The sequence below is a fragment of the Rhinolophus sinicus genome, chromosome X (genome assembly GCF_036562045.2).
Source record: "Rhinolophus sinicus isolate RSC01 chromosome X, ASM3656204v1, whole genome shotgun sequence".
NCBI lineage: Eukaryota > Metazoa > Chordata > Mammalia > Chiroptera > Rhinolophidae > Rhinolophus > Rhinolophus sinicus.
The window spans coordinates 94,301,866-94,329,568 of record NC_133768.1 but is presented as its reverse complement, the minus strand read 5'-3'; the positions used below and the strand labels follow the sequence as shown (position 1 = coordinate 94,329,568).

The 27,703-nt window shown below is 37.9% G+C and overlaps 1 protein-coding gene across 2 annotated transcripts; it reads left to right on the top strand.

Moving 5' to 3' along the window:
• The first annotated feature begins 9,470 nt into the window (after positions 1-9,470).
• On the top strand, positions 9,471-25,721 carry RAP2C (RAP2C, member of RAS oncogene family). Of its 2 annotated transcripts, none has more exons than XM_074323432.1 (4): positions 9,471-9,580; positions 11,181-11,989; positions 14,480-14,792; positions 23,027-25,721. In XM_074323432.1, exons 2-3 carry the CDS (start codon positions 11,717-11,719, stop codon positions 14,756-14,758), a joined length of 552 nt encoding a protein of 183 aa, XP_074179533.1. In that variant the 5' UTR covers positions 9,471-9,580; positions 11,181-11,716; the 3' UTR covers positions 14,759-14,792; positions 23,027-25,721. The 2 variants fall into 2 exon arrangements, with proteins under 2 accessions (XP_074179533.1, XP_019575251.1); XM_019719692.2 differs by lacking the exon at positions 9,471-9,580 and adding an exon at positions 10,764-11,040.
• The last annotated feature ends 1,982 nt before the right edge of the window (positions 25,722-27,703 follow it).

Genomic DNA, 27,703 nt, shown 5'->3' with positions numbered 1-27,703 from the left:
AGACCCCGCAGGCCGCCCGGCACGACACCTCACCATATTCTGCGTTCTTGTGCAGGGAGTGGGATTTGAGACATCGCATGACACGCTGCATGACAGTGGTACCATTTACTGTGATAGGAAACACAAGGAGGGAATAAAGTTCTAGAGATTAAAAGAAAAAACAATGATATGCAAAATATCGAAAATGTAAGTTTGAGATGCTGTTAGGATCAGCCAACTTTCTTGGCTCTCAAAATGATCCTTTAAGTTAATTTTGTTCATCTTATGCACATGGGAAGAGTATTCACTGAGTTGATTCGTACAAATGCTGTGGTGGTTGAAAATTTGATTTATCTGTGTAAAATAATTTATTATTTAGACTGTTAGAAACTGGTTCACAGGAATGGACTAACCCCTCCACACTCACCTCCAAACTTCTAACCCCTGAGCTTTCCAGGTGACAAAAAATTGAGTTCCAGACCATTCAAAGCTGAAGTTCAAACTAAGGCTTGCAATTCCTTGAGCCATTGTGATCTTAAGGTGCCCACTTTGAGCAGCAGCAAACCAGCCTCTCACTGACACTGTCATAGCAACAAGGAAGTATGTTGTGTCTTTTTTTAAAAAATTTTATTTTATTAAATTTATTGGGGTGACAATTGTTAGTAAAATTACATAGATTTCAGGTGTACAATTCTGTATTACATCATCTATAAATCCCATTGTGTATATGGTGATGGAAGGAGAACTGACTCTGGGTGTTGTGTCTTTTTTTAAATACAGGAAATTATTTTTATTTTTTTATTTAATTGTATGTTTTTATATTAGTGTCAGCTGTACAAAACAATATAATGATTAGACATTTACACCCCTCACAAAGTGATAACCCCACCACCAAGTCTACCATCCCTCTGACATCGTACATAGATATTACAATACCACTGACTATATTCCCTATACTGTACTTCACATTCCGTGACTATATATATTTAATTATAGTTCACATTCAGTATTATTCTACTTCAGCTTCAAGTGTACAGCACAGTGGCGTTTACACAATCTATGAAGTGATCCTCCTGATAAGTCCTGTACCCGTCTGGCACCCTACATAATCTATGAAACATTATTGATTATATTTCCCATACTGTGTTTCACATCCCTGTGACTATTTCGTGACTACCAATTTGTACTTTCTAATCCTTTCACCTTGCATCTCCCAACCCCCCTCCCATCTAGCAACCATTACCGTGTTTTCTCGAAAATAAAACCTAACCGGAAAATAAGCCCGAGCCTGATTTTTCAGGATGACATCCCCTGAACATAAGCCCTAATGCGTCTCTTGGAGCAAAACTTAATATTAAGACCTGGTCTTATTTTCAGGGAAACACGGTAGTTCTTTCTCTGTATTTCTGAGTCTATTTCTGTTTTGTTTGCTCGTTTATTCTGTTCTTTAGATTCCACATATAAGTGAGATCATATGGTATTTGTGTTTCTCTGTCTGACTTATATCACTGAGCATATTTTTATTGTTATAAACTGAAAATAAAGGAAAAAAGTGGATGATTCTAATTCAATCTTTTGCTGACACCTAGTGCCAGAACTCTGTATATTCAGCTAGCTGCTCCAAATTATACACACACACACACACACACACATTAACATGAATTTGAAACAGATAACGATTTATTTTAGCAAACAATAATATCAATCTTTACATTAAGTTTTCACATCATTTCACACATTTATATATCAACCTTTTAAAGCATTCAGACACCAGTCTTTTTAAATGACTAAGAATTCAATTTTAATGCAATTTTTTTCCAGTCTCAATTTTGGTTACATGCTGGGGGAATTCCTGAGAGCATATGAAGGCCCAGTTAGGTCAGAATTTCATTTTTTCCCATGGATTGATAATATTCATATCTACATCTATATCTATATCTCTCTATATATTACATCTTCTTTATCCATTCATCTATGAACACTTAGGTTTTTTCCATGTCTTGGCTATTGTGAATAGTGTTGCAATGAAGATATGAGTGGAGATATCTCTTCGAGGTAGTGATTTCATTTCTCATTTCCTTTTGATATATATACCCAGAAGTGGGATTCCTGTATCAAATGGTAGTTCCATTTTTATTTTCTTGAGAAACCTCCGTAATGTTTTCCACAGTGGCTGTGCCAATTTACATTCCCACCAACAGTGTACGAGGGTTCCCTTTTCTCTGCATCCTCACTAACACTTATTTCTTGACTTTTTGATAATAGCCAAAGAATGACTTCTTATGGTATGCAATAATTTTGAAGGAACAGGCATTATTTGCATACATATCATTAAAAACAGGGTTTGAACTATTGTGTGGTAACTAAATCACATAGGCAGTAGAAGCATTCATGAGGATTACATTTGTGTTTGGGACTGTTATAGCTACAGAGGAAAAGCAAAATATTAAAAAGATAAGGTTTGTAAAAATGAATGCACCAGTTCTCTGCTTGAATCTGCTTCTGCTAGCTGTGTGATCTTAGGTAAGTTACTTAACCTCACTGAGTCTGTTTCCTCATCTCTCAACTAGGGATGATGACAATAGTACTTGCTACAGGTGCTGTGAGGATTGACATGTTCCACAGAATTCCCAACGTATAGCAAGTGCCCAATAAATGATAACTGCTATTTGTAAAAGAGTATTAAAAATAATTAAGCTTACCCCCTGCCTCCTCCCATGGAATTCAATATGGTCCTAGTAGCAAGAGAAGGAGGTTCCTTTTGTAAATGCTCCAGGGCATTTTGGGAGGTAATTGTGACAACTTCAACATCAGAGGCACATACCAAAGAACCAATTTCAATGGCTCCTGGTCAATGGTTCCTGGTGGGTCATGCAGGCATGTTCTCAGAGGGAGTATAAAATCAGTAGGAACAAGCAGCCTTGCTCAACGTTAGAGAAACAGGAGAATAAAGCCCAAATTATTTAACACTGTCTTACTACCCCATTCACTGTTCTATACTCCAAAGAAACAGAACTGCTTGTTGTGAAACAAGGTGGTTGATACAGTCTAGGGTCTGGGGCCTGACTGACCTAAGTTTGAATTCAAACTCTGTCAGTGACAAGCTGTACAATTTTGCACAGGTTTCTTAACTTCTTTGAGCCTTAATCTCATCATTGTAAAATTGGAAATAACAATAATAGCACTTAACTCTTAAGGTTATTGCAAGAATACAATGAAATGACGAGTATAAATCCCTTTGCACAATGCCTGCCATATATATATAGTCTGTAACTTGCCACCACATCAAATATGACCGTCATATTTGAACTAGCCTGGTAGTTTCCATCTGAAATAATCTGAGGAGCATTTCTTCCATGTCTTGAACTTTCTAAAATTCAAACCTGATCATAGTTAAACACCTACCATATGGTAGGCATTTAGGTACTTTATCTTTGTTATTATTTATGAAATTTATTGGGGTGTTATTGGTTAGTAAAATCACATAGGCTTCAAGTGTACACTTCTATAATACATCATCTATAAATCCCATTGTGTGTTCACCACCCACAGTCAGTTCTCCTTCCATCACCATATATTTGACATTCTTTAGCCTCTTCCACCATCCCCCCTCAGCCCTTATCCTGTGGTAACCACTAAACTGTTGTCTGTGTCTGTGAGTTTTAGCTTCATGGTTTGTTTGTCTTGTTCCTTTGTTGCTTTCAGTTTTATACCCCTCATACGTGGGTCGTAAAACTGAAAGGTACTTTGTTTTACTTAATCTTCACAACATCTAAATAAGTTAGATGTTATTTTTCCCTTTACACATGAAGAAAGGGAGGCTTAGAGAAATTTAAATAACTTGCCCCAGGTCATACGTGTATAGGCAGCACAGCCAATATTTGAACTTGGGTTTGGATGCGGAATCCCCTACTTTTGCTCAAGGCTGTACTGCCCGACCTTTGTATTAATAAAACCACCTTCCATGACCTCCTATGCCTTCAGGAGAAAGGTCAAGCCCCTCAGCTTACTACCTAAGGCTTTTTCTTATCTGGCTCTACCCCTACTAATCCTTCTCATCTCCTTGCCTATGGCCCAATCACCTCCTCCAAAAAACTTTTTCTAATGCCCTTCCTGAGTCTCCAAGAGCACCCTGGCCATATCTTTATCATGGCACTTCCACACTGTAATGTAAATATTGATTTAATTATCTGTGTTGTTCAAAAGAGGCCATGAACTCCTTCAGGCACTGTGTCTTATCCATCTTTCCATTTCCACTATCTAGCAAAGTGCTTGGCCTAGAGTAGAAATTAAATCAATGTGTGTGTTAAATGAATGAATGAGTTCATAAATTAATGAATATTGATCAGGAAAGATCCAAATAGGAAGTCCTACCACTTTTCATAACAGTGGTGCTTAAAAGGTGGTGCCTGGACCAGCAGCAGCAGCAGTGTCTTCTGGGAACTTAGAAATGTAAGTTATCTGCCCTACCACAGAATCAGGAACTTTGGGGCCTAGCCATCTGTATTTTAACACCTCCAGGCACTTCAAAACCATGTAAATTAAGAGCATGGTTATACAACGGATTAAAATTGCCAATAAACATGCAAAAATGAACAACAAAAAATATTATGGTTATTAATACTAAGTCCTTAAATTTATTTGGTACTTAATAGATTACAAAATGCTTTCCTAACTATCTTAGAAATTAAAGATGAAATGGAGAGTGTCATGCAGGGTGGCATTCGGGGTCCCAGCCCCCGGCCCCGCACAAGAATGCAGGACATGGTGAGGCCAAAAAGGAACACCCACGGAGCCATAGATAGGGGAGTCATAACACTATATTCTTGCTGGCAGCTGGGTTGGAGACACAGGAAGCAGGAGCCACACTATCTGCAAACTGCCATCCACTTCTCTCCGGCATCCAACCTTACTTGCTAGCTGCAATCCGCTATTGCTAGCTCAGCCACCATCTTCTTGCTAGGCCCCCATTTGCTGCTAGCGTAGCCACGGCAGTTATATTAGTGGCCAATGGCTCACTGGTTACAGCTGACGGCCAACTAGCCACAGCTGATGGCCATCCAATCACAGTTGATGGCCATTTACTACTTGAGCCAGCACCTTTCCAGGTGAGGCCGAGAGCCTGGAAAGTGCACTCTTGGCTCTGTCCCCACAGAGAGGGAAAACGATTAAGGAGTTCAGATCTGTTTTAGGTACACTCTATTTAATAACCCACTGAGCTCCGAGGAACTCAGCTGTCACATCTGGAAAATAAGAGTTTTGTGTCTCTGTAGGAATGTTTGCCTGGCCAGGCTTGGGTAGTGGCCTCTGTGGTAAGCAGACCTTTCCATGAAATTTCACTGATTGGATGAAGATTCCAAGTGGGCAAGGTTGAATGTGATTATATGCTAATTGGAGTTGTAGGAAAGCTAAAGGTATGGGGGAGAAGGCGTACTCAGACAATGAGGGGTACATGACTACTTTTAATACTTTATGCTGGTATGAAGTGTCAGTCAGTGAAAGAAGTAGCTTACAGAACGATATGACCCCACTTTTAGTTTTAAAAATATTTTTTTACCTTCAGAGAAAAAAATTTGTGAAAGGCACTAAAATATAACGGTGACTTCCTTTAAAAAAATATTTTTTTGCAAGGAACATTTTTCTATAATGAGGTAAAGATGGTAAAGGTATAAAATTGGTTCTGTGTACCTAGGGAGACTGACATGCAGAGCCAATAGCTGGTGTAGCTTGAGGCAGGATTTGGAGGCTAGAAGGAACTGGAAAGAACACAATCTGCTATCAAGGGGCCTCCCAAAAGCCTGAAATAAGTAGAGAAGATGGCCTGCTGAAGATTTCCGTAGGCAAAGACTGAGGATCCTACTGACTCAGCTTTCTACTAACTCGAAGGCAACTTCAAGCAAAAGAGAAGGAAAGTACTGGGGCATGGAAAGAACAGGGCTCGGTTTTTCTCCCCAGGACCTGGAAGGTGAGAGGGCTCACTTGGAGGGTGAAAGTGAGGGAAAATTATCCAGAACAGTTTATGGTTCCAGGGCTCAAAACTGAAGGATGCCTGAACTGGAAGGGAGGGATAAGAGAAGTGAACAACTGGTGCCTGAAACAAACTATTTAGCAATTTAAACTTGTGCCAAGTTAATTGCATAAAACAAGATTATGTACCTGTAACTTCTATATTCTGCATATTGTTTATACCCTAAGATTTCTTCACACTACGGTAAAATCGGCTGTTCTTGAGAATGATTGCCTGAGCAATAATTACTATGGAGTGGAGGTTGACACAGAATTAAAGCAGAAGTTCTGAATCTCAAGGTCATACTCGCTAGAGAAGTTACCCTCCCCCCATCTTTGAGCCTTGGGAGTGGAAAGTTATTATTTGAGCAGTTTCATTTATTTTTTATTTATTTTTAAATTTTTTAAATTTATTGGTGTGACAATTGTTAGCAAAGTTACATAGATTTCAGGTGTACAGTTCTGTAACACATATCTACATATATCACGTTGTGTGTTCACCACCCAGAGTCAGTTCTCTTTCCATCACCATATATTGGCTCCCCTTTACCCTCATCCACAACCCCTCTCCCTCCTTACCCTCTGGTAACCGTGAAACTATTGTCTATGTCTATGAGTTTTTGTTTCTTCATTTGTTTTTCTTGTTCTTTTGTTGTTTTCAGTTTTATACACCACATATCAGTGAAATCATATGGTTCTTGACTTTTTCTGTCTGACTTATTTCACTCAGCATTATAATCTCAAGGTCCGTCCATGTTGTCGCAAATGGTACTATTTCATCTTTTCTTATGGCAGAATAGTATTCCATTGTATATATACACCACAACTTCTTTATCCAATCATCTATCGAAGGACACTTTGGTTGTTTCCATGTCTTGGCCACTGTAAATAAAGCTGCAATGAACATTGGAGCACTTATATCTTTAAGGATAAATATTTTCAGATTTTGGGGGTAGATACCCAGGAGAGGGATTGCTGGGTCATATGGTAATAAAGCAGTAACTGTTTGGGTGCCTAAGTGCTTTGAATGAAGTGCCTCTTTTATTCTTCAAAGGAGTCCTATAAGCCAGATCCACTAGTATGCCCAACTTTACAAATGAGGGAATGGAGGGCTAGTTGGCAAAGGGCAATATTAGGCTTGTCTGGCTCTGAAGCCCAAACTCCTTTTATAATACTACCCTGCGTTTGTTAGTCCTGAAAATACCCTAACGTGAGTAACAGTAGCTATGAAATACTAAAATTAGTAATACCTAGGATGAGGTGATAAACAGTTACCATCATACTGTGTTGGTAGGAATGTGAATCAGTGATCTTCCTGAAGGATAACTTGGCAATATTTACCAGAATAATTTAAAATGCAAGTACCAGTTGTTTCAATTATTCAGCTACTGAAAATTCACCCAAAAATTAACTAGCAAAGATATACCAGGGGTGCCAAAAAATGTACACATTTTAAGAGATATTATCTATGTATTACTTTTCGAAGTTGAATGGAATTACGGTAGCAATGTGTAGTATGACGTTCGCTCAAAAGATGGCGTTAATCAAATGAATGCTAGCGTCATTCATGGTATTACAATTTTAATACAGTTTTTTTCCTTTTTAAAAATGTGCATACATTTTTTTTGGCACCCTCTGTATGTATGTGGAAGATGTTCAGTGTAAGGAACTAGAAGCAACCAGTGTCCTTCAGTAGGCAACTGGTTAACTAAATCATGGTTCAGCTGTTAAAAAAAAAACATGAAGTACATCTATATGTTCTCAACTGGAAAAATCACCAAGATATAGTAAGTGAAAAAAGCAACGTGCAGAATGGTGTGTATTGTCAGATTACTTTTGAAGTAATTTTTTAAAAATACATATAGAAGACAGATTGATAGATATACTAACATATAAACAACATTTTTTTTTCTCTGAAAGGAAATACAAGAAACTTTCAACAACAAATACCTTTAGAAAGAGTAGTCGTGTTATTATTTTTGTGCCATTTGGAGATATTTGGGCTTTTCAAGTTTTGTTATCCTCTCTATGTGTGCTGATTTCTTTTTAAAAAAAATAACACTTTATTAACTCTTTTAAATAGAAATCAAATAGCTAGCATTTATTAAAGGTTCATAAATTGCAAGGGACTGTGCTTATATATTTTACATATAAACTTCATTATATTCTCACATTAAATGATTAGCTCTATTTTACAGGTGAAGAATTAGAGGCTCAGATGGGTGAAATCATTTGCTTGAGGTCCCACAGCTAGGAACAGCTAGGAGGTGGAGGAGCTGCCATTTAAATGCCTGTCTGCCTCAGTTCAGAGCCTTTGGCTTTCAATTGCCAGGCAGTGCTCTTCTAATTGGTCTTTACACTCTTGTTGCCTAATAAAAGTAAACTGGTGAACAACTGGAATCTAATAAGATAATGTATGTTAAAATACTTTTCTAAGTATAGATATATTTGGGGAGGAGAATAAAGAAGGGGGGAGGGAGTTTGTTTAAATTGGGCAGACCTGTGCACTGACCCCTAGACAGTCAGGATATAGAGGAAGTTGTTTTTGAGTAAGTGATCAACAACTTCCTTTTGTTTCTCCTTTAAAAATATTATAAAATTATATTTATTCCCTTTTCCCAATAATACCTGATTGTTTAAAAATTTAAATGATATGAAGGATTAAAAGTCCTTTTGTAATACCCCTCACAGATAATTAATGACTATTTCAGATTTTAATGTCTATATAATATATATTGCACACACTTTACATAAATGAGAGCAACTATGTATTTGTTCAGTATCTTGCTTTTTTTTTCCAGCCTTACAATATATCATGGTTATCTTTTCTTATCAGCACGTCCGAATTTACTTATCTCTTTTTTAGTAGCTGCATAGTATCCCATTTTGTGAATGCACACACACACACACACACACACACACACACACACAATTTTTAATCACCTATTAAAGGACATTTAAATTACTTCTGATTGTTTGCTTTCCTAAATGCTGCTGTAATGTATCCCCTTACCAAAGAAGTTTAGAAGGAGCTTCAGACCAAGTGTGACATTTATCAACGCTGTAGTTGCTGAGAGTGACCCAATAGAACTCTGTACTGAGGGGAGGAGTATGTTTCACTGTGTGGAGAAACAAAGAACTCTCTCCTGAACACTTTGGCCAACACATTCAGGACTATTACAGTTGCCAACAGGTGGGACAACCTCAAAAGGAAGAGCTCCCTGTTTTAACAGTTTAGTAGCAGAGCAGAGACTTGCTACTACTGTTCAACACTGATTGCTGGATCAGAAGAGGAATTTCCAGACTCAGTTACAAGCAGGGCTGGTGCAGGCTGTGGATTCCACCAGACAGTCTGGAGACAGCTAGACAGGGAGATGGGCAGCAGAGCTCCAAATCAGGCAACAGCACGTGTGGAAGGAGCAATGACCTATGGGGAGACTCATAACTCATAGACCAAACCTTTTCCAGCAGAGGGCAGTGCCTCAGATATCAGGCGGGACTCCGGCCAGCTGAAGCCAGAGCTGGGGACCTCTCTGAACAGATTGCTCCAGCCCTGGGCCGAGGAGAAATTGAACTAAACTGTCCTTTGGATACTGTAAGTGACATTGGGGAATATTCAGGGAGAGACACAGTGTGACTTCACACTACTGTGAGTTACATGTTTTCTAATATCTAACGATTTGGGTTTGGTAATCTCTTTTAATACAGTCTGGCCATTAGGACTTGCAGGTAAGGAAATATGCGGTCAGTTTAACTTGACTGGCCACGGAATCTCTCAGGTTTTTGGGTGCATGCTTGAATCAAAAGGGGAGTAACATGCCTAAAAAATAGCCTAGCTTTCTGGGCCTGTGGATCTGACACAAAGTTTACAAATAGAAAGTTAGCAGAAGGAAAGATATGTAAGAAGTAACAATTTTATCTAAAAATAGAAAGTTAATATTTAACACTAGAGTCCTGTGCTTTCGAATTTCAGTGACTATGGAGGATGGCTGTTAAAACAAACTTTAACATGGAAGAGCTAGCCATACAAATGGCTGTGCATGCAGATAATGAAAGATTAAAAGAAGTTAGTCTGCAAGCCTGAACAATTTACAATCAACTCTTCCCTGGATATTGATTACCTTTCCCTGCTGTGTAGCAGTTAGAATTAGGGGCAAAGCTGAGTTAGAGTACCTGGAAAGTGTATTGGTAATCCTTTTGTTTTCCAAGCCTGGTGACAAGAAAGAAAAGGAATGACTTTGGCATTTGCTAATGGAATCAAGGCAGATTTGCCAGTTGATAAAAGTACTGTTTAATTATGTCAGGCACAGCCAAGTAAAACACACCACCACATACGAAATCAGAGCAATAATGAAGTCTAAAGGTAGTTTGCACGCGTTTTTTAGAAAAAAGATCAAGTAGAAGAAATACCAGCAAAGAGAATAAACTTTTTTGGCTGTTTTATTTTCCCTGCCACTTCTAGTCCAGGGATGTTGGGCATTCTCCCGGTCTTTAGATCATTACTGGCTGTCCTGCACAGGCCAACGAGCGGATCAAGTCCTCCGGCCGAGCTGGGGACGGCTGAGACGCTGAGGGGCTTCAATAGCTTTGGGGATGGGACTGGCAGCAGAAGCAGCAGCAGCTGCGGGTGGGGAAAAGAAGGACGCTGAAGGTTCTCAGAGAGGCCCTTTGCCAAGGCCATAGCCCCGACCAAAAACTGTCCTCAGCCGTCTCGCCCAGCAGGGCGCGGCCCCAGCGCCACTCCGCTCACTCCGAAGAGGTGGGACTTTCCCCACCGGAAGTGATCCGGCCCAGTCTCAGGGAACTGGGACACCTCAGCCAGTGTGTCAGGGAAACCCTTCCGGGTGTGTGCTGGGGGGGGGGTAGTGAATGAGAAAAAAAAAGAGGTGGGTTCGCCTGGAGTCCCTGCGGCCGCCGCCGCCGCTGGACGGCCCCCGCCCCTCTCCCCTCTGCGAGCAGCAGCGCTGGGGCGGCGGTAAGACAGGAGCCGGCCCGTGGCCATGGCCTTGGTGTGACACAGCCTCCCGGGCGGCCGGGCGGGGTGCGGACTGCAGGGTAAGCGGGTTGCTTCGGCGTTGGTGGAGGCAGCCGGGTGGGGGTGGGGGCGTGGAGCTGGGGGAGGCGGCAGCAGGGGCTGCTGGTTTGGGGCTGGTGGGGGTCAGGCAGGTAACGTGCGCCCCTTTCCCCTATAACAGCCGGACGACGCCCCTGGGAGCCGCGGCCCACAGACCCGCCCGGCAGCAGTGACGGGAGTGGAGCCCACAGGCCTGGGCCGGCTCAGCGGCGCTAGCAGGAAGCGGGGACCCTGGGCCCCTTTGTGTGAAGGGCGGGGGAGGGGTGCGGGCAGCCCCTAGCTGCGGGCTCCTCGGACGCCCGCCTGCCTTCCGGAGCCCCACGACCGGCAGCCTCCAGCCCTTGCCTCCAAGGGGCGCATTTCATCTCCCTAGCCTCGCTTGGCTTCTCCAGGCGCGCCCTCCTCCCCACGCCCCCTGCCTGGGGTTCAGTTCCTATAGGAAGGGCATTACCATCCCATCCCCACCCACCCCGACACTTCGCTCTCTCCCCTCCCCTGCCCTTAACTTCCTCTTCGTCCCACGTTGGGCCCTCTGCTTCTCTGCACTCTCCTCCCCAGTTCGCAGATTTCCGCCCACCTTCCGCCTCCCCGAGCGCACCGCTGCTAGCGGGGCGTTATTTTCCCTCCCTCGGGTAGGAGTTGGTGAAGGTGAGACTCATGAGGGAATACAAGGTAGTGGTGTTAGGGAGCGGAGGGGTTGGCAAATCTGCCCTGACTGTGCAGTTTGTCACTGGGACTTTCATTGAGAAATATGACCCCACCATTGAAGATTTCTACCGCAAAGAGATCGAAGTGGACTCTTCTCCGTCGGTGCTGGAAATTCTGGACACCGCAGGAACTGAGCAGTTTGCCTCCATGAGAGATCTCTACATCAAAAACGGCCAAGGTTTCATCCTGGTTTATAGTCTGGTTAATCAACAGTCTTTTCAGGTAACCAAACCAAGTCTTGTAATTTGTAAGAAGGGGGTGTGGTAATCCTACTTTACTTCTGGTTTGCTTGAACCGTGCGTTAATGACTATGTTTTGCTTTTGAAAGTTAGACATGGCGCATTTTTGAGGTTACTCCTGGCACGGAAAAGTATTGGGTTGTTTCTATAGAGAATACTAAAGTAAAAAGTGTCAACAAATATTTTAGTTATTTTTAAGTCGAAGAAAAGTGAAAAGGGTCAGAAAAAAAAATAGTTCAGGTTGTGTATATTTAGCGTGGACTATAATCTTCTGAAGTTGCTTGTTCAGTTCAACAAGTATTGGTTAATGTACTCAACAAAGCAACATTAACAGATAAACTCGGTTAAATAGAGCACTTTGAAAGGAAAATTATTTGGAGTCCATCATCTGTGCAACTTTTTCCACCTCTGTGCCTGCTTTTCCCACCACCCACCCCCTCTCTGTTCTCACCCAAGTTTCTCAACCAGATCTTAGTGCTGCAGGATGAAGAATTCAAGACATGCCTTCTAGGTATTTTACTTGCTTGGGGCATGTGAAGGAAGGAAAAGTTACTAATTGAAAAGTCTAGTACCTGGAATTAATAACCAACAAAAATGAAGAATGACTGTCCTTTTCTGCAGTTATCCAAATTGTTTCTGAAAACACTAACTAGAAAATACATGGATCTGGGAACATTGAACAAGTGCAGATTTCTAACCCCGGCTGGATAGCCAAACTGGAGATGGTCCACTTTCCTCGGAAAATCTGTCTTGACCTTCATTGGGAGACAGACTGAAGGTTTAACATTTTAAGAGATACAATATATGTTGCTATTTATTCCTTGAAAATAACCTCATATTGACCCATTATATTGACTTCCATTGATTTAGGAAATGGATATTTTTCTGCATTTAAAACTGTGCACTTAATGTTTACCTAAGAGACATTAAGTGCTTTAGTCAAGCCAATGTGCTAATTCCACTTTTCTTAGTATTATAAATTAAAGTACTATAGTGAACTTTTTCAGTAACCAGATACAGCACTTCAGGATTTTTTTTTCTTTTAAACATAATATATTCTGGGTAAATGAATCAAAGTTATACTGACCAAACTCAAGTTCATTTTGTGTAGGCTTAAATTCCAAAGCAACAGTATCAGAAAAGCATTGTTCCCCCCAAAGTACCAAAGTACTAAAGGTGCTACTTGATGCATTTTCTTATTGAAGGTTCCTCGGGAGATTTGTTATTCATTCTATTAGCTGACTCTCTTGAGGCTGGAAGTCTTTTGAAGGGTGTTTCATAAGATTTCCATATCTACTTCTGTTGTAGACATAAATCGGGAGTGAAAAAAACTGCTATTATTTTAACAGAGACTTAAACTCTTTTAAATCCAAATGCCAGAAATTTGGATTCTCAGTTGAACTTGGGTTCCCATAAAGACGCTGGGGAAGAAAAGCTTAACCTAGAAGACTGAATTGATACATGATCAAACAAAATTGTTGCAAATATCAATTTTGTTTTTGTAAATTTTCACAATCCCAGCTTTATCCTTCATCCTGCATGTGAATATTCTGTTTACTGTAGCTATTCAACTTAAACACATGTTTATATTCAAGTTAAGCCTTTTAAGTTATGAAAAATAAGAAAATTGTAATGTTAGTATACAGTCAATAATATTGTCTTTAATCAATACTCCTTCCCCCAAAGTTGATGCTACTGGAGAATTGCTAAGGCTCTCGTGTTTTGTAATTAATTGTAATTACTTAGAAAAAGTAATACACTTGGGAGAAAATTCATGTTGTAAACCAGAATGTAGGCAAAAAAGACTATGACTTCTTCCCACCCAGGCTCCCACCTGCTTGTTCCTCCCAGGAGCTGCTCACTGTTAAAGTAGTTTCTAGTGTGTTTAAGTATATTTTAAGGTGTTTGATTTTACTGAGATAAAAGCATACCATTAAATTTAAAATTAATAAATGTGTGAATCTGTTTTTAACTTTGGTCTTCTAGGCATGACACGGTTTTTGTTCCCACCTTAAACACTTTCTCTCAAGCACTCTTGCTGAATGGCTAGGAATGCATAGATGCAAAAATCTTGTGCTAGGATAACAGGTGTTAGGACGAGTGACGACAAGCTGGCAGGTTTAAGGAGATGGCCAAACACCCTTACGTATGAATGGATTCATCATATTTGGGAACTTGCTTTTTAAATCAGTATAGACCATGGGAAAGAAATGAGTAAATGAGTTCTAAGGTTAGTGTGGAAACCACATTTTATATTCATGACAGAAACCCAGCAAGTATGGCCTGTGGAAATAATCTAGTTCCTATTTCAATGGAGAAAATGATATTTTCTCTATTTGAGTGTGTGGTTTTATATTGGATTTAGCTCTCTGTACTCAACTGAGGGATGACTTCTTGTGAGATTGTAATACTTCTGTCATGCTTATGCAAATAGCATAATTTTTTTTCTTTCTTTTTGTGATTGTTTGAATAGGATATCAAGCCAATGAGAGATCAGATTGTCAGAGTGAAGAGATATGAAAAAGTCCCACTAATCCTAGTAGGAAATAAAGTGGATCTGGAACCAGAAAGAGAGGTTATGTCTTCAGAAGGCAGAGCTCTGGCTCAAGAATGGGGCTGTCCTTTCATGGAGACATCGGCAAAAAGTAAATCAATGGTGGATGAACTTTTTGCTGAGATCGTCAGGCAAATGAACTATTCATCCCTGCCCGAGAAGCAAGATCAGTGTTGTACAACTTGTGTTGTTCAGTAAAAAAGATAACCTCAATCATGGCCATACCGAGCAGGTTAGTCATGGATGGAATCTTATGAGCAGAAAGTGTTTTGTTTTTGATCAAGTGTAACAAAAAGCTGGTTAATATTAATATACATTGTGCTACCTTAAATTTATTTTTAAAATATCATTTCCCTTATTCAATGAAGGAAATCTGAAAAATACAGATAAGTGAAACAAAGGTAAGAAATTGCCCGTATTCCCATCACTAAGATTTATTTTTTAAATGTGAGTTACTGTTCTCTCTGCTTCATTTATAGCATTCCTCTGTTTTGGGGTGAGTTAAAGGATAATGCACCTTTTCACTGTTTTGGTGATTAAGCATCCAGAATGCACAGGAGAGTATCCAGTAATAATTCCAGAAGATGATTCGTTTTATGTTTTCTACACTTTTCTGTCCCAGGCTAGAGAACTGCTATAACTGAAATCATCAATTTACTAATCACCCAAATGCTTGATTAAAAGGATGATTATTTAATCAAGTTCACCTGTACCTTGCACTTAAAGGACTTAAGTGACCTCTGATAATACAAATTATAGTGCCACAATGTACGTTGACTTTATATGGTCCAAATGAGAATCTGGAAAAACTTCTGTGATGTGTTAGAAGGGATAGTCCCAAGGCCTGGAAACATTTTTATTCATTTTAATAAATAGCGAAGTTAATAAACAATTACAAAACTTTCAAACTTTTCATTGACTTAAATGATAACTTAATAAAAGTTGTTTAAATGAATGAGTTTTTGAAAAAGCTAAGTTATATAAAACTTGCTGAGCATTTAAAATGAGTTTATTTTATCCATATCATGATTTAAAAATCTAGATTGTAATTGGGCAGATAGTCTCACTTAGACAGTGACACCTAAATAATGAGATAAACCAACCAATAGCCAGGATGACTGAGAAACCACAGCAAATGCCAGACTAGCCTGATCAGGAATGGAATTGATTGTTTTGAGCCAAGACTGACCTCAAGTCCAGGCAGCAGTGTTGGAAATGGCAACAGGCATTTCAGATCACAGTGATGATTTCTAATCAAAGGTCGGGCTTCATGTGTACCCCCTGGAGAAAAGACTAGTGGTCCCTAATTTATCTTTTCAGACAAGATTTCCTTTCAGGGAGTGTCACCTTTGAAAATGAAGTATGACAACAGTGCTTTATTCAAAATTATTTCACTCATCAGCTTTCCTGCATACCAGAATATGATGAAAACTCATGTATTTTCATATACCTAGCTACTTCTCTTCCCCATAAAGTCACTCATCAGACTGTAGTCCAGCATATGTTTTGTTGATAGTGTTGCCCTTACAGTAGTCTTTTGAGGCAGGAACAGGCATATGTAGGTGATTGAGTCCCCTGTTCTTGTTTTCATAATCTCAAACTGTAAGCCATCTTCAAGTTTGAACAAGTTCTGTGTAGTGATTGTGTCTTCACCATTACGCTCTCTTTGACACATTTAACTGAGCAAATGACAGAAGTGTACACATTTTAGTTTTATTATCATCTTTATAAAAAATTAACCAGCTGAATTTCTGAAAATATTAAAGGGAATTCCCTGACCGAGGTCTTTTAGAACAAAGCACATTATATGCAGTTTTTTTCTAACATCAAATAAGATTGAACTGATGTGTATGGAAATCTATAATCTGAGGTCCGTAACGTTTGTGGCTGTGCTTGTTTACTGTTTATCAAAAAAAAAAATAGGTGATGGATTCTGAATGCTGTAGCTTGAGTCATGGAACTCTGAAGTCTGTCCCCAATTTTCTGTCATTGTAGACAGCTATAGAAAGTAAACTGAATCAAATTGGTCTCATATGTGTAGACAGTCAACTGTCTTCAGTCAAATTGGCAAATGGGTAATTTCTAAAGCAGTTTTAAAATCTTATTCTGGGTTATTTCTGGCTTTATTTTGCAACTTTTGTGATCTAAATTACTTTAAATTCATTTGGTTACCTACAGGAATGATCAAAATTTTTTTTATATCTGAAGTCAACTCTTTACATGTTTTTGTTAACTAATGTGCTAAAAAATCAGAAAATGTTAATACTAATAATTGCTCATTTTTTTATAATATAGTTTTTGTTTGGTTTTCATATTTGTAAGCAGAATACACTATTGAAAGTGCAAGCCTTGAATAAAATAACCTAATCAGCTGAATTTCTGAACATATTAAAGGGAATTCCCAGACCAAGGTCTTTCAGAACCAAGCATATTACATACAGTTGTTTTTTTTTCTTTCTGATATCAAATAAGATTGAACTGATGTGTATGGAAATCTGTAACCTGAGGTCCTTAAAGTTCGTGGTTGCACTTGTTCACTATTTGTTTTTAAAAAAATAGGTAATGGATTCTGAATCCTGTAGCTTGAGTCATGGAACTCTGAAGTCTATCAGTCCCAGATCTAGACTGAAGATCACATTTTGACAAGTAAAGGAGAAATGCTTGTCCTTAATATTTAGAAGAGTATCTTGCCCAAGTTAGAAATAATAAGACTAGAGTAAGTCAGAAGGACTGTGATTGTTGTAAATTGGTTTCTTTTAATTGAAAGGGAAATTTTATTAATAATCATTGCTTCTGATAATTCCTCACATTTATTTCTTAGCACCCTTCAATTTGGGTCACCAGTTTCTTGCCCAACACCTGTTTATCTGCATGTCTCCCAGGATTGTTTCCTCACCTTTCACCCTCCCACTGGCAGTAACCTTAGTGTAAGTTTGGATTCAGGGCCAGATTCTTTATGTGCTGCTTCCGTGGCTGGTTTCCTTACTGACCTGAGGAGCCTTATATACCAACCATAGCAGCAGTATACTAGAAACGTAGGTCAGTGTTGCAGTCCTGCGTTTGCTTTTATTAACTACATCATAGCTCCTCTGTATTGGTGTGAATAATTGACAGTTAGCTGCTTTGGTATATTGTTGCTGAGAATGATGGGTGTTTTGTTAATAATCTCATAATACTATAAAGGAAGTAAATCACAGTGCTGTGGGGGTTTCAAGGAAAGGAGAGACCACCTTCAATTAGAGCAGGTTTCTCAACATTCTGACTCTTTGTTGGGGGGCGGGCTGTAGAATGTTTAGCAGCAACCCTATACTGATGTCATTAGCATTCCCCCGCCCCCCAAGTTGTGGCAAAAATATCTCCAGACATTGCCAGGTGTCTGGGGGTCGGGGGGGTGGGGAACAAAATCTCCTTTGGCTAAAAAACACTGATTTAGAGGAATTTCACTGAGAGCAGAATTTGAGTTACACCTTGAAGAATAGGTAGGATATGAGGGGATGGGGAATGGGTAGAGGTAATTCCAAATAGAGGGAATGCCAAAAAGGAGCAAATAATATCCTAAAATATTCTATTTCCCTGAAAGGAAGGTAGGAAGTGCAGTAAAGTTTTCCCTTAAATGTGATAGTTTGGTAAATACACTTTTGGCAAACAGAATTTTTTTTAAAGATTGCATTTCGGTGATTCCTGTACCTCAGTCCAGTATTGACAAAAGTTATTTACAAAGAAAAAGAAAGAAAACAGAAATAAAAAAATGTGTTCTTCGCTATGGTTTGAAGATCTGCAAGGTTTGATCCTGTTTTTCTCCACGTATTATAGAACGGGTTCTCCCAACAAGAGTAAATGGTGCATGAGAGTACCAAACACCAGGAATGAAGCTGAAAGAACAAAGATCATTATTTATGTCAGCCTCAGTTTATTACATATGTCATCCCGAAGAAAAGGAGATTCTTGATTCAAGACTAGCACATCATTTCACGTGGCAGCAGAATGCCTGGGGTGTTAAAGGCTCCTGAAAAGCTGAACCATCTATGAATGTCATATTAGTCTAGCTGGCCTTACTATTTCTAAACAGTGGAATTGATTAGTATTTTCATTTTTTTTTAAAGTAAATGTGTGGAATCAGAATTGTTTCTAATCTCTTCTCCAGCTTTTAACTAGATATGATATGTTGAAGATTTAGCAAATGTAAGGAGAAAATCGTGAAAATTAAACCACAGTGTGTACTTTAAAATGTTGGCGTTTTCATATCCAAGTTAAATGTTAACCATATCAGGAAAAAAACTGGCGCGGAATTCTGTTGTAGAAGTTACAGTTTTAGATAGATACTTTTTTTCCCCCCGCCCTATTTTGCGTATCACTTGGAGTGGGGAAAATAGCTGATTTTAAATGCTCATTTTTCATCCAATTCAAATGGAGCCTGTGGCATGGCAGCCCTGAATGGAGGAGGAAGCATGCTTTGGGGTAGTGGTGTACTATAAAGACCTGCAGTGGCCTTAGGGTAAAAGGGGAGAACAGAGATATGTTGTCCTTTCTGCCCCACTAATCCTCCTAAACCTTTACTGACCCCCACAAGGTTCATGGTTTGGGACTGTTCAGAGTAGATAGGCACCTAGTCAGACCTGCTCTGGATGTGAAGGTGTCTGGTGGTTAGAATGATTTTTTTGTCTGTCTGTTCCTTCTTTAACTGCTTCCTTTTAACCTAAAGACTAGGCTTTTATTGCAGAATGAAATGTGTATCTGCCATTCGGTTTTACTCCATTACCTCTCTGGCTTAAAATGAACCATCAGTAGAATTAACAAAAATTGCATCATGGAGTTGGAGAATTGCCACTGAGGGAGTATTCTAGCCATACTACAGTAAAGATTCCCCTCATGGGATTACTTCTCAGTGGAATTCTAAAATCCAGAAGATAATATCATTAAGAAAAACTTAAGTCCTGTCAGCTATTGGGAAAACTTAGCATACCAAAAACATACTCCCAAATTCCTTTGATTAGCCACAGTCTTAGGAATGAATATCAAGATTCAAAAAAAGCAGTTTAGAGTCTAGGGGAGCAGTACCCTACCTAGTCTAATTCCAAGTCAGCAGCTAAGATCAGGTCTTTGGGCTCACATTCCTGCTTATCATCAGTGGACATGGTCATACTATTTGAGATCTCAGAATTGCACTCATCATATTAAATGTAAATTTACAGAGATTTTTCGAACTAGAACATAAGAAAAATTGCTTATCCCTCCCCTCCTACCCAGGGTTCATAATAAACTTCGCGGGTACATGTTCTCCTTAAATCATTGTTCCACTGTCATTCAAGGTATCTATTCCATAGATTCAGCTTTTGCTCTGTATGTTTAGTGGGTAACAAGTGAACACTTTTAATTACCTAGTCCTCCCACTCCACCCCCCCAGTAAGCTTCATGAGTACTATGCAAATTAGGATAAATAAGATATTTAACAAAAACATGCTAACTTCTATCAACAGAATTCTAGCCTAGTGTTTTGCTAATATAACTAATATTTAACTTGGATATGAAAATGCCAAGTAAAAAATGTGAATGGAAATGTATTTTTAAAATTTTTTTTGTTAAATGCCCAGAATATCATGTCTTAAGCTGGAAAAAAAAATAAAGTGGATTGTGATTGCACATTTGTATTTCCTAAAAAGAACGCTAGTAAATACCATTGTATTTAGAAATGGTAAATGCAGTGAAAAAGACATTCATAAACTGCTAAGCCTTTCAGGAGCCTTTGTTAATATTCCAGGCATTCTGCTGCCACGTGAAATGATGTGCTGGTCTTGAATCAAGAATCTCCCTTTTTCTTCATGCTGACATAAATAATGATCTTTGTTCGTTCAGTTCTGTGTTTGGTACTCTTGTGTACCAATTTACCCCACTTGGGAGACACTATTTCATAATTTCCTGAACAAAAAGTTTGGACTGTTATTTGGGATTTTTTCTTCTGTTCTTCCATAGCAAAATCTAATTAGGGAAAAAGGGAAACCAGTTACGCAAGAGTTTGAGCACAAGCTTTCAGAGTTAAGATTTGTTGGGTTTGTTGCTGGAAATGAGTGAGGACAGGGATCACTTGTGTTCTATCTCACAAGAAGCAAGTTATACTTTTGCAATGTGTCTGTGATGTCCTGGGAATTAAAACGTATGAGTTTGACCAGCTGCCTTTAAAGCTTCTAGAATGTTTTTTAAATGAATGAGAGTTATTAGTACGTTGAAAATTTTGCTGTCACAGTGAGGAGCAATAACATTTACATTTCGCGTTCTGTGAAATTCTAATCTGGGAGAGACTGTCCTTTTTGCTTAATGCAAGCTTTTGCTTCAGGATTTATTACTGCAGAAAATCAAAATTTATTACTCCCTTGAAAAATAGCTGGTATTAATACTTTACTGTTTTTTAATGGTATGCCTCCTATTAAGGTTGTTGAGTCTGACCTGGAATTTATCTATGTCTCTTGATTTTACTGGAGTATTGCCATCCTATGGAATGTGGGTGGACCAAATATTAACCAGGTTTTCAGAGTGTGGGAAATAATGCATATATCACATTTTATTTAATATAGATTATGGTTAATAAGCTGGTTTGCAGTCTCAGTGTTTATTTTGGCTAGAAATAAATAATCACTACTTCCTCAATTTGATTTCAGAGAATACCTGAACTATTAAATCATCACATACTACAAGTCTTCACTGTTTAAGAGACATAATCATATTTGAAAATCCCAAATCTTTAGTTATTTTGAAAAATGTAAATTTAAGTTTATAGCAATTTTGCATTACTGAAAAGTCTTCAAAAAATTTTATATACATACAAGGAAATACTGTTATGTTCAAATAGGTAGAAATATTCAAATGAAGCTAAAAAAATAAAACGGTCTTTAGTCTGGATATCTGACATAATCCTGGTCTTCTAGAAATTTAGAACATAGTTGAGAAATGAAAAAAAATTACCTGACATTTGACATATAAGGTACTTTCACATATTAGTTTATGATATATCTGGGGAAATAATTTTTATCCTTATTTTAATAATGAGGAAACTGGACTTGCCCAAGCTTAAATTACCAGTGTCCTAATTAACAATTTCCCTTAATGCAAAAAAGTTTTAATTTTAATTGGAAGAAGAATGTTTCTATACTAATTTCTAAAAAGGCAAACTTTTGTCTATTTTTTCCTAATGTGTTTAGGTGGCAGAATTGCAATAAAAATGAACAGAGACGTTCTTCAAAAGTAATCATTTTTATGATATAGCTTCTAATAAAGAGTTCTCAGGCTCTTTTAACACTAATGAAAGTATAGCTGTCAAATGAAATAAAAATTATGCATGTATAAACATTGGTAGAGCCCTTAGATCTTAAATTGTTTTCACTTGGCATTCTTTCATAGTTGCTACGTATTCTGCTCTTTGTTTCTGGCTTTACTTATTTATTTATTTTTTACATTAAAACAAATGTAATTCCACTCCCCTGGAAGCTATTTGGTGATCCAGCATAGTTAAAGGACTTTGTGTCTGAGTGATAGATTTTTCCCCCCTGGTATTAATTAGATGGGCAGAAGTCTATCAACTGTAAGAGCAGAGACTGAGACATCCCAATCATAAAAGTTTCTATGGTTGGGAGGATGTCCCAAAATGGGCCAACCAGAGTGGGAAGTAGGAACGACTGCTGTCACCTAGCATCTAACCCAAGTCGTGGCACCTACCTAGTAAGTGCTTAATAGCTAGATCCTGATGGAATTACGTTTTCTTATTTTAAATTCTCAAAACAAAACCCTAAATTTTGGAAAAGTTTTGCATACTGTCAAGTTTGCTCATAATTAGTATGCATTTAATTCTAATATCATTTTCCATTAAAATATAAACAGCAATTTCAAAGTAGAAGTAAAATTTACACTTTTATACTGTAAGATCTTTTAAATCAGTAGGAACGTTTTTAATATTGTATAAAGTACACAAACAAAAGTATAGTCCTATTTTATTTTTTATTTTTTTTCACTTACAGTTGACATTCAATATTATTTTATATTAGTTTCACGCCTACAGTGTAGTGGTTAGACATGTATAGAATTTACAAAGTGAACTCCCCCAATTAGTCTAGTGCCACCTGGCACTATACATAGTTACTACGGTATTATTGATTATATTCCCTATGTAGTACTTTATGTCCCTGTGACTATTTTGTAACTACGAATTTGTATAGTACTATTTAAAAAAAATAAACCAGAGTAGTTGCACACATGCAGTACATTATATCCAATGTGGCATTAGAGTGTTTCTAATTTTTAATGACTTTCTTGGATCACAGAAAATTACTTTTTTTACTTAAACTGATGGTAAACAGTGAAATTACACCTTAAGATAGTTATTTTGGTACCACTTCCATGTGTATACGGATCTGTTGTCAGTATTCTCATTTTAAACTGCAATTTGACATTTTTATGACATTTTTATTTTAACTACAGATAAAACTCAGAGGAAATTTGCACAGATGCTGCTTTGGAGAACATTACAACCTGGGTTGCAGAACTGAGCCTTGGTAAACCTGTCTCTATTACAGCATGTTGCCATACATCTAATTAAGTGCATAAGGTCTTTGGCTTTCAAGATCCATCGACCTTAAACAGGAATGCTTAGCACGTTTACCATATGTTTAAAATCTGTTCTTTATCAATCAGCCCTTTTGTAGCTTTCTAAGTTCTTATTGATGGCTAATATGCAATAATTAATTTTTAATATTTTAATTGATTTCTTTTATCAGTTTCTCAATTGTATTTATTAAATACTCAAACTCAGTATTACCTACTCAATGCCTTTTAAAAGAAAGTTATAATGGAGAAAAAAAATGAGCCTTAAACAAATGGTTACTTCTGTATATTACCTCGCACCAGTGCTTCATTCAATTTGTAAAATCTTTCTCCTTTAAATAGTTGGTTAATACTTTGAGACTTTGTTTACGTGTGGCAGTGTTGTAAAAAGAAACTAAGGATCACATTTTACCTGTATGGATGAAATATCCCTTTTCTTCAAGCGCAGTTTGTGATGTGCTTTTGTAGTTAACATGTTCTGAAAGTTACAATTGATATTTGAAATTGAGTGTAGAACATTTAGCTGAAGAGTTAAGCATTTGATTCCACTAGGTTTTCACATGTGTTAATCTCATTTACAGCATCAAATTACAGCAGTAACATTTTCCTTTCTGTGAAGTTCTAAATTTAGTTATGACCTACTTAGCAATGCCTTTGAAAAGGGATATTGTATCCATGGTAAATTAATTGTATACCTAAACAGAGATAGCTCAGCTTTGCCTGTCAGGCTTGTAATTGACATCTAATAGACTTCTGCACATGTAAAATTGAATTCAAGTAAAATCATATATACTTTCTAGTTCTTAATATTTGTCTTTTTGAATAATAGTTTAAAGCAATATTTGTTAAAGTTTTCTTGCACTATCACAATTGCTTTTTAGTTATTTCTCAAGAAGCATGTTCGTAGTAGAGACAAAAGTCTGTGTAACAGGAGGGAGGATAGCGCCAAGTTTCTGGGCTTTTTTTTTTTTTTTTCCTTGCAAACGTTCTTCTAATAGCCATTGCCTTTCATGTTGTTTACCTAATCAGCACATTTTGTCTGAATACTTGAACATTTTATCAGTAACACAGGTATAGAAACAGAAAGGAAACTTACAAAGAGTAATCTTTCAGTTCAGTTTTAACATGACAATGAGCGCTTTTTCTAGCAATGATTTTAAAATTTTGTAAGTTTGACAGTATTTTGTTGGGTTTTTATTTGATTTTAGTTATGTGCATTTAATTTGCAGAAGTTAGTACTTGCAGCTCACCTACTGCACCAAAGTTCTCGATTTTAGGAGCCCAGCTTTAGTCATTTGAACATGCTTCTAAATTAAATAAAACAAAACGAAAAAACCAAAACTATGCTTTTGATCTATAATAATAGCTCAATAACTTTGTCAAGGAAAGCTCTAATATATGCAGTGATGGTTTATGGAAGGGTGTGGCAATTTTAAATTTATATTGTGTGTGGTGTTCAAATAAAGTGACATCTACATTCATGTGATTTATTGGTCAGCATGACCATTAATTATTGCATAGAAATTGATTAAACTTTGATTTCCTTTTTTTAAATTGTGTTGCATTTGATTCCTGATCAAATTCCCTCAAAGTGAACTCTTGATCTTAGATTTTGAATTTTATGGTGAGATTGTTAGGGTGGAGGCAATTGAAACATTGTTCCTTATTTATTAACTGCTTGAAATGAATACCTAATTTAAGTTTGCACTTTAATACCAAACTTAAAACCAAATCCTCAGTTCAAAGTAGGTTAAGTGATTGTGGTTCATCTTTATTAGCTATGTGAAATTCTAAAGGAATCAAATAATTCATGATGATTTAAATTTTCTGCAGATGGATTTTTTTATACTGTTTCTTTCCTATGGCTAGTTCTCGTTCTCATTCTCTCTCTCTCTCTCTCTGCCCCTTTCCCTCTCTCCCTCTGCCCCTTTCCCTCTCTCCCTCTGCCCCTTTCCCTCTCTCCCTCTGCCCCTTTCCCTCTTGCCCTTCCCCCCTCCCCCTCCTTCTCGCCCTCTCCCTCCCCCTCCTTTCCTCCCTACTATCTTCCCTCCCTTTCTCCTTCCCTTCCCTTCCCTCCCTCCCTATCTATCTCCCTATCTCTGTCACTAACCTCAGTAGCAAATTTAACTTGAATTTATTTAGGATCACAGGAATCAGGGGAAAGTGGTTTAAAGGTGGTTTCTCCAGCACATTTTAAGAAAAGGGACCAAAAGTTATTTTAGCTTCCTCAATAGATTGCATGTCAAGTTGCTTATTAGGATAATAAATTAATATTAAATGCAATATATGTCTCGTCTTTACTATGGCATCTGTTTAGGAGTTGTTCAAATCACTGCAGTAGGGCTCTGCAAATAAAATCATGTAACCTATTATGGATCTAATGTACTGTAACTTTATCAATGAAAGGTTAAAAATCTCAAGTAACAAGTACAAACATTGAACAATGACCTATAAAGATTTGTAAAAGTAAAATTTTTCCAATAGATTTCATTCTTGTCATTTTGTAAGACGACCGACCCTACAGTCCACCTGTTTGTAACTTTTTTAATAAAATAGACATCTGTATTACTGAGGTTGGTTTCTTGAATTATTTGGTGTATTGCTACTTGTTCTAGATTTGCTAGCTTATAAATCTCTCATAACTGAAAGTCATTACTTTTTATCAAAATGATAATGTGTATTGCAGTACATGTTTAAACAAGTTAAATGTTCACTTGTGTCCTTAGTCACCATTCTGGCAAATGTAGGGAAACACTGAGATATATATTAAAATGTAATATTTAATCAATTGAATAACAAATTAGAAATAATGGGTAAAAAACAATTACGTATATGACTTGTCCCATATCAAGAAAGCAGCCCAACAAATCTGTTGGCTAGGAATTGTCCATGTATATGAGATTTCAGACAGTATTAATATAATTAAATTTTGAAACGCTGAATGAAGAAAATTCAATATAATGAAGTTATTATTTTGTTTTATCCAGTGAAAGGTTTGCCAATTCTCACTGCATAACTTAATATTTTTAAATTGTTGAACTGAATAGCGTCTTTAACCTCAAAGGTTTTTTTTTAAAACCTTGATTTTATTTTTTAAAGTTGGACAGTTCTGTCCAAACATAAATGAACTGGATTAAAATTTTTTTGTAAAAATAGGCATGTTTATATATTTTTGTAAAAATAGGCATGTTATATATATATAAATATTTATTACTGTTGATTATTGGTCTATAGTTGGGCTCCAAACACCCCAAGTATACTGTACCAGATGCTGCCCTTGGTCCACAAACACTTTTCTACAATGCAGCACTCATGATTTCAGGGCCCTCTTCCTTTTTTTCCATTGAAGGAGTAGTATCCCTTAATTGAGCAAGGTCAACTTTTTTGGGGGGAATAAGGAAAGGTTTATTGATCAAAAAGGTGCCACCTGAGAAGATGGGAAACCTAGTGGTGCCTCATATCCACCTTTTTTTAATTAGTTTCAGGTGTATAAAACAATGTACTAGACATTTATACCACCTCACAAAGTGATAAACCCCCTCCCCCAATCTACATCGCACACAGTCATTACAATTCCGCTGTCTCTCTTCATATCCATTTTAAGAAAGTACAGAGTTCAGACTTCTTTTAAGGGAAGGGGAAATGGGAGGGGCAACAGGTGATTGATGACCGCAGACATCTGGGCGCTAGCTGGGGTCTGAGGAAGATTTTGCAGGAGGTTCCTGCAAATCTTTGATAAACAATCATTATTTTTTTGTACATAATTCCCTTATCTCCTAGGGAGAGGCACCTTCTGGTAAGGAGCCTTTATGTGGAAGTCAAGCCCAAAGCAGAATTCCTCTAATGATGAGCATGTCTATGTGCAAGACAAAGCAGAAGCTATTAGCCTGAAGTCCATGGGAACAAAGCAGGCTTGACCAAGACAGAGTCAGAGAGGCCAGGCATTTCACTCAGTTATAATTCCCCCTTTTTGTTCAGTCTTCAGGGAGATAAGGAACTGGGTCCAGGTTCAATTAAGAGGGAGGATTAGCTTTAAGATGGAGTCAGATTTGCCTGCCCATTGTGTCCCTCTTAGACTCTTGAAATCTCACGTCCATCTCTTTTGTGATGGTCCCTGAGCAAGGTCAACATTTTTTAACCAAGTGAATAACAGAGAGAGAGAGGATAAGAGGATGGAGTAATGTAACAGCTAAGGGATACTACTACCTTGATGAGCCAAGTCAGTGTTGGATATCAGAAGGGTACTCTCTCACTGCCAGATGTCCTTTGCCCTTTTCATGTTGTTCTTATCTGGGGAGAAGATTCATCTAGTCTTCACACTCTTCCAGGATATAGCACCTTGGGTTCCAGATCCAAGTTGAGATTTAAAGCAGGGACCGTTTTTTTTGTGTATGTGTTTTTATTGTTTTTTTCAGATAGGCTCTTGCTGTCACATATATCTATCTCATTTAAACCTTGCTGCTATCTGGTGTTTGGACTTCATTGTCCCCATTTTGTTGATGAAACCAAGGCTTAGGAAAGTGACTTCAGATCATAAAGGCAGGGTCAAATGAC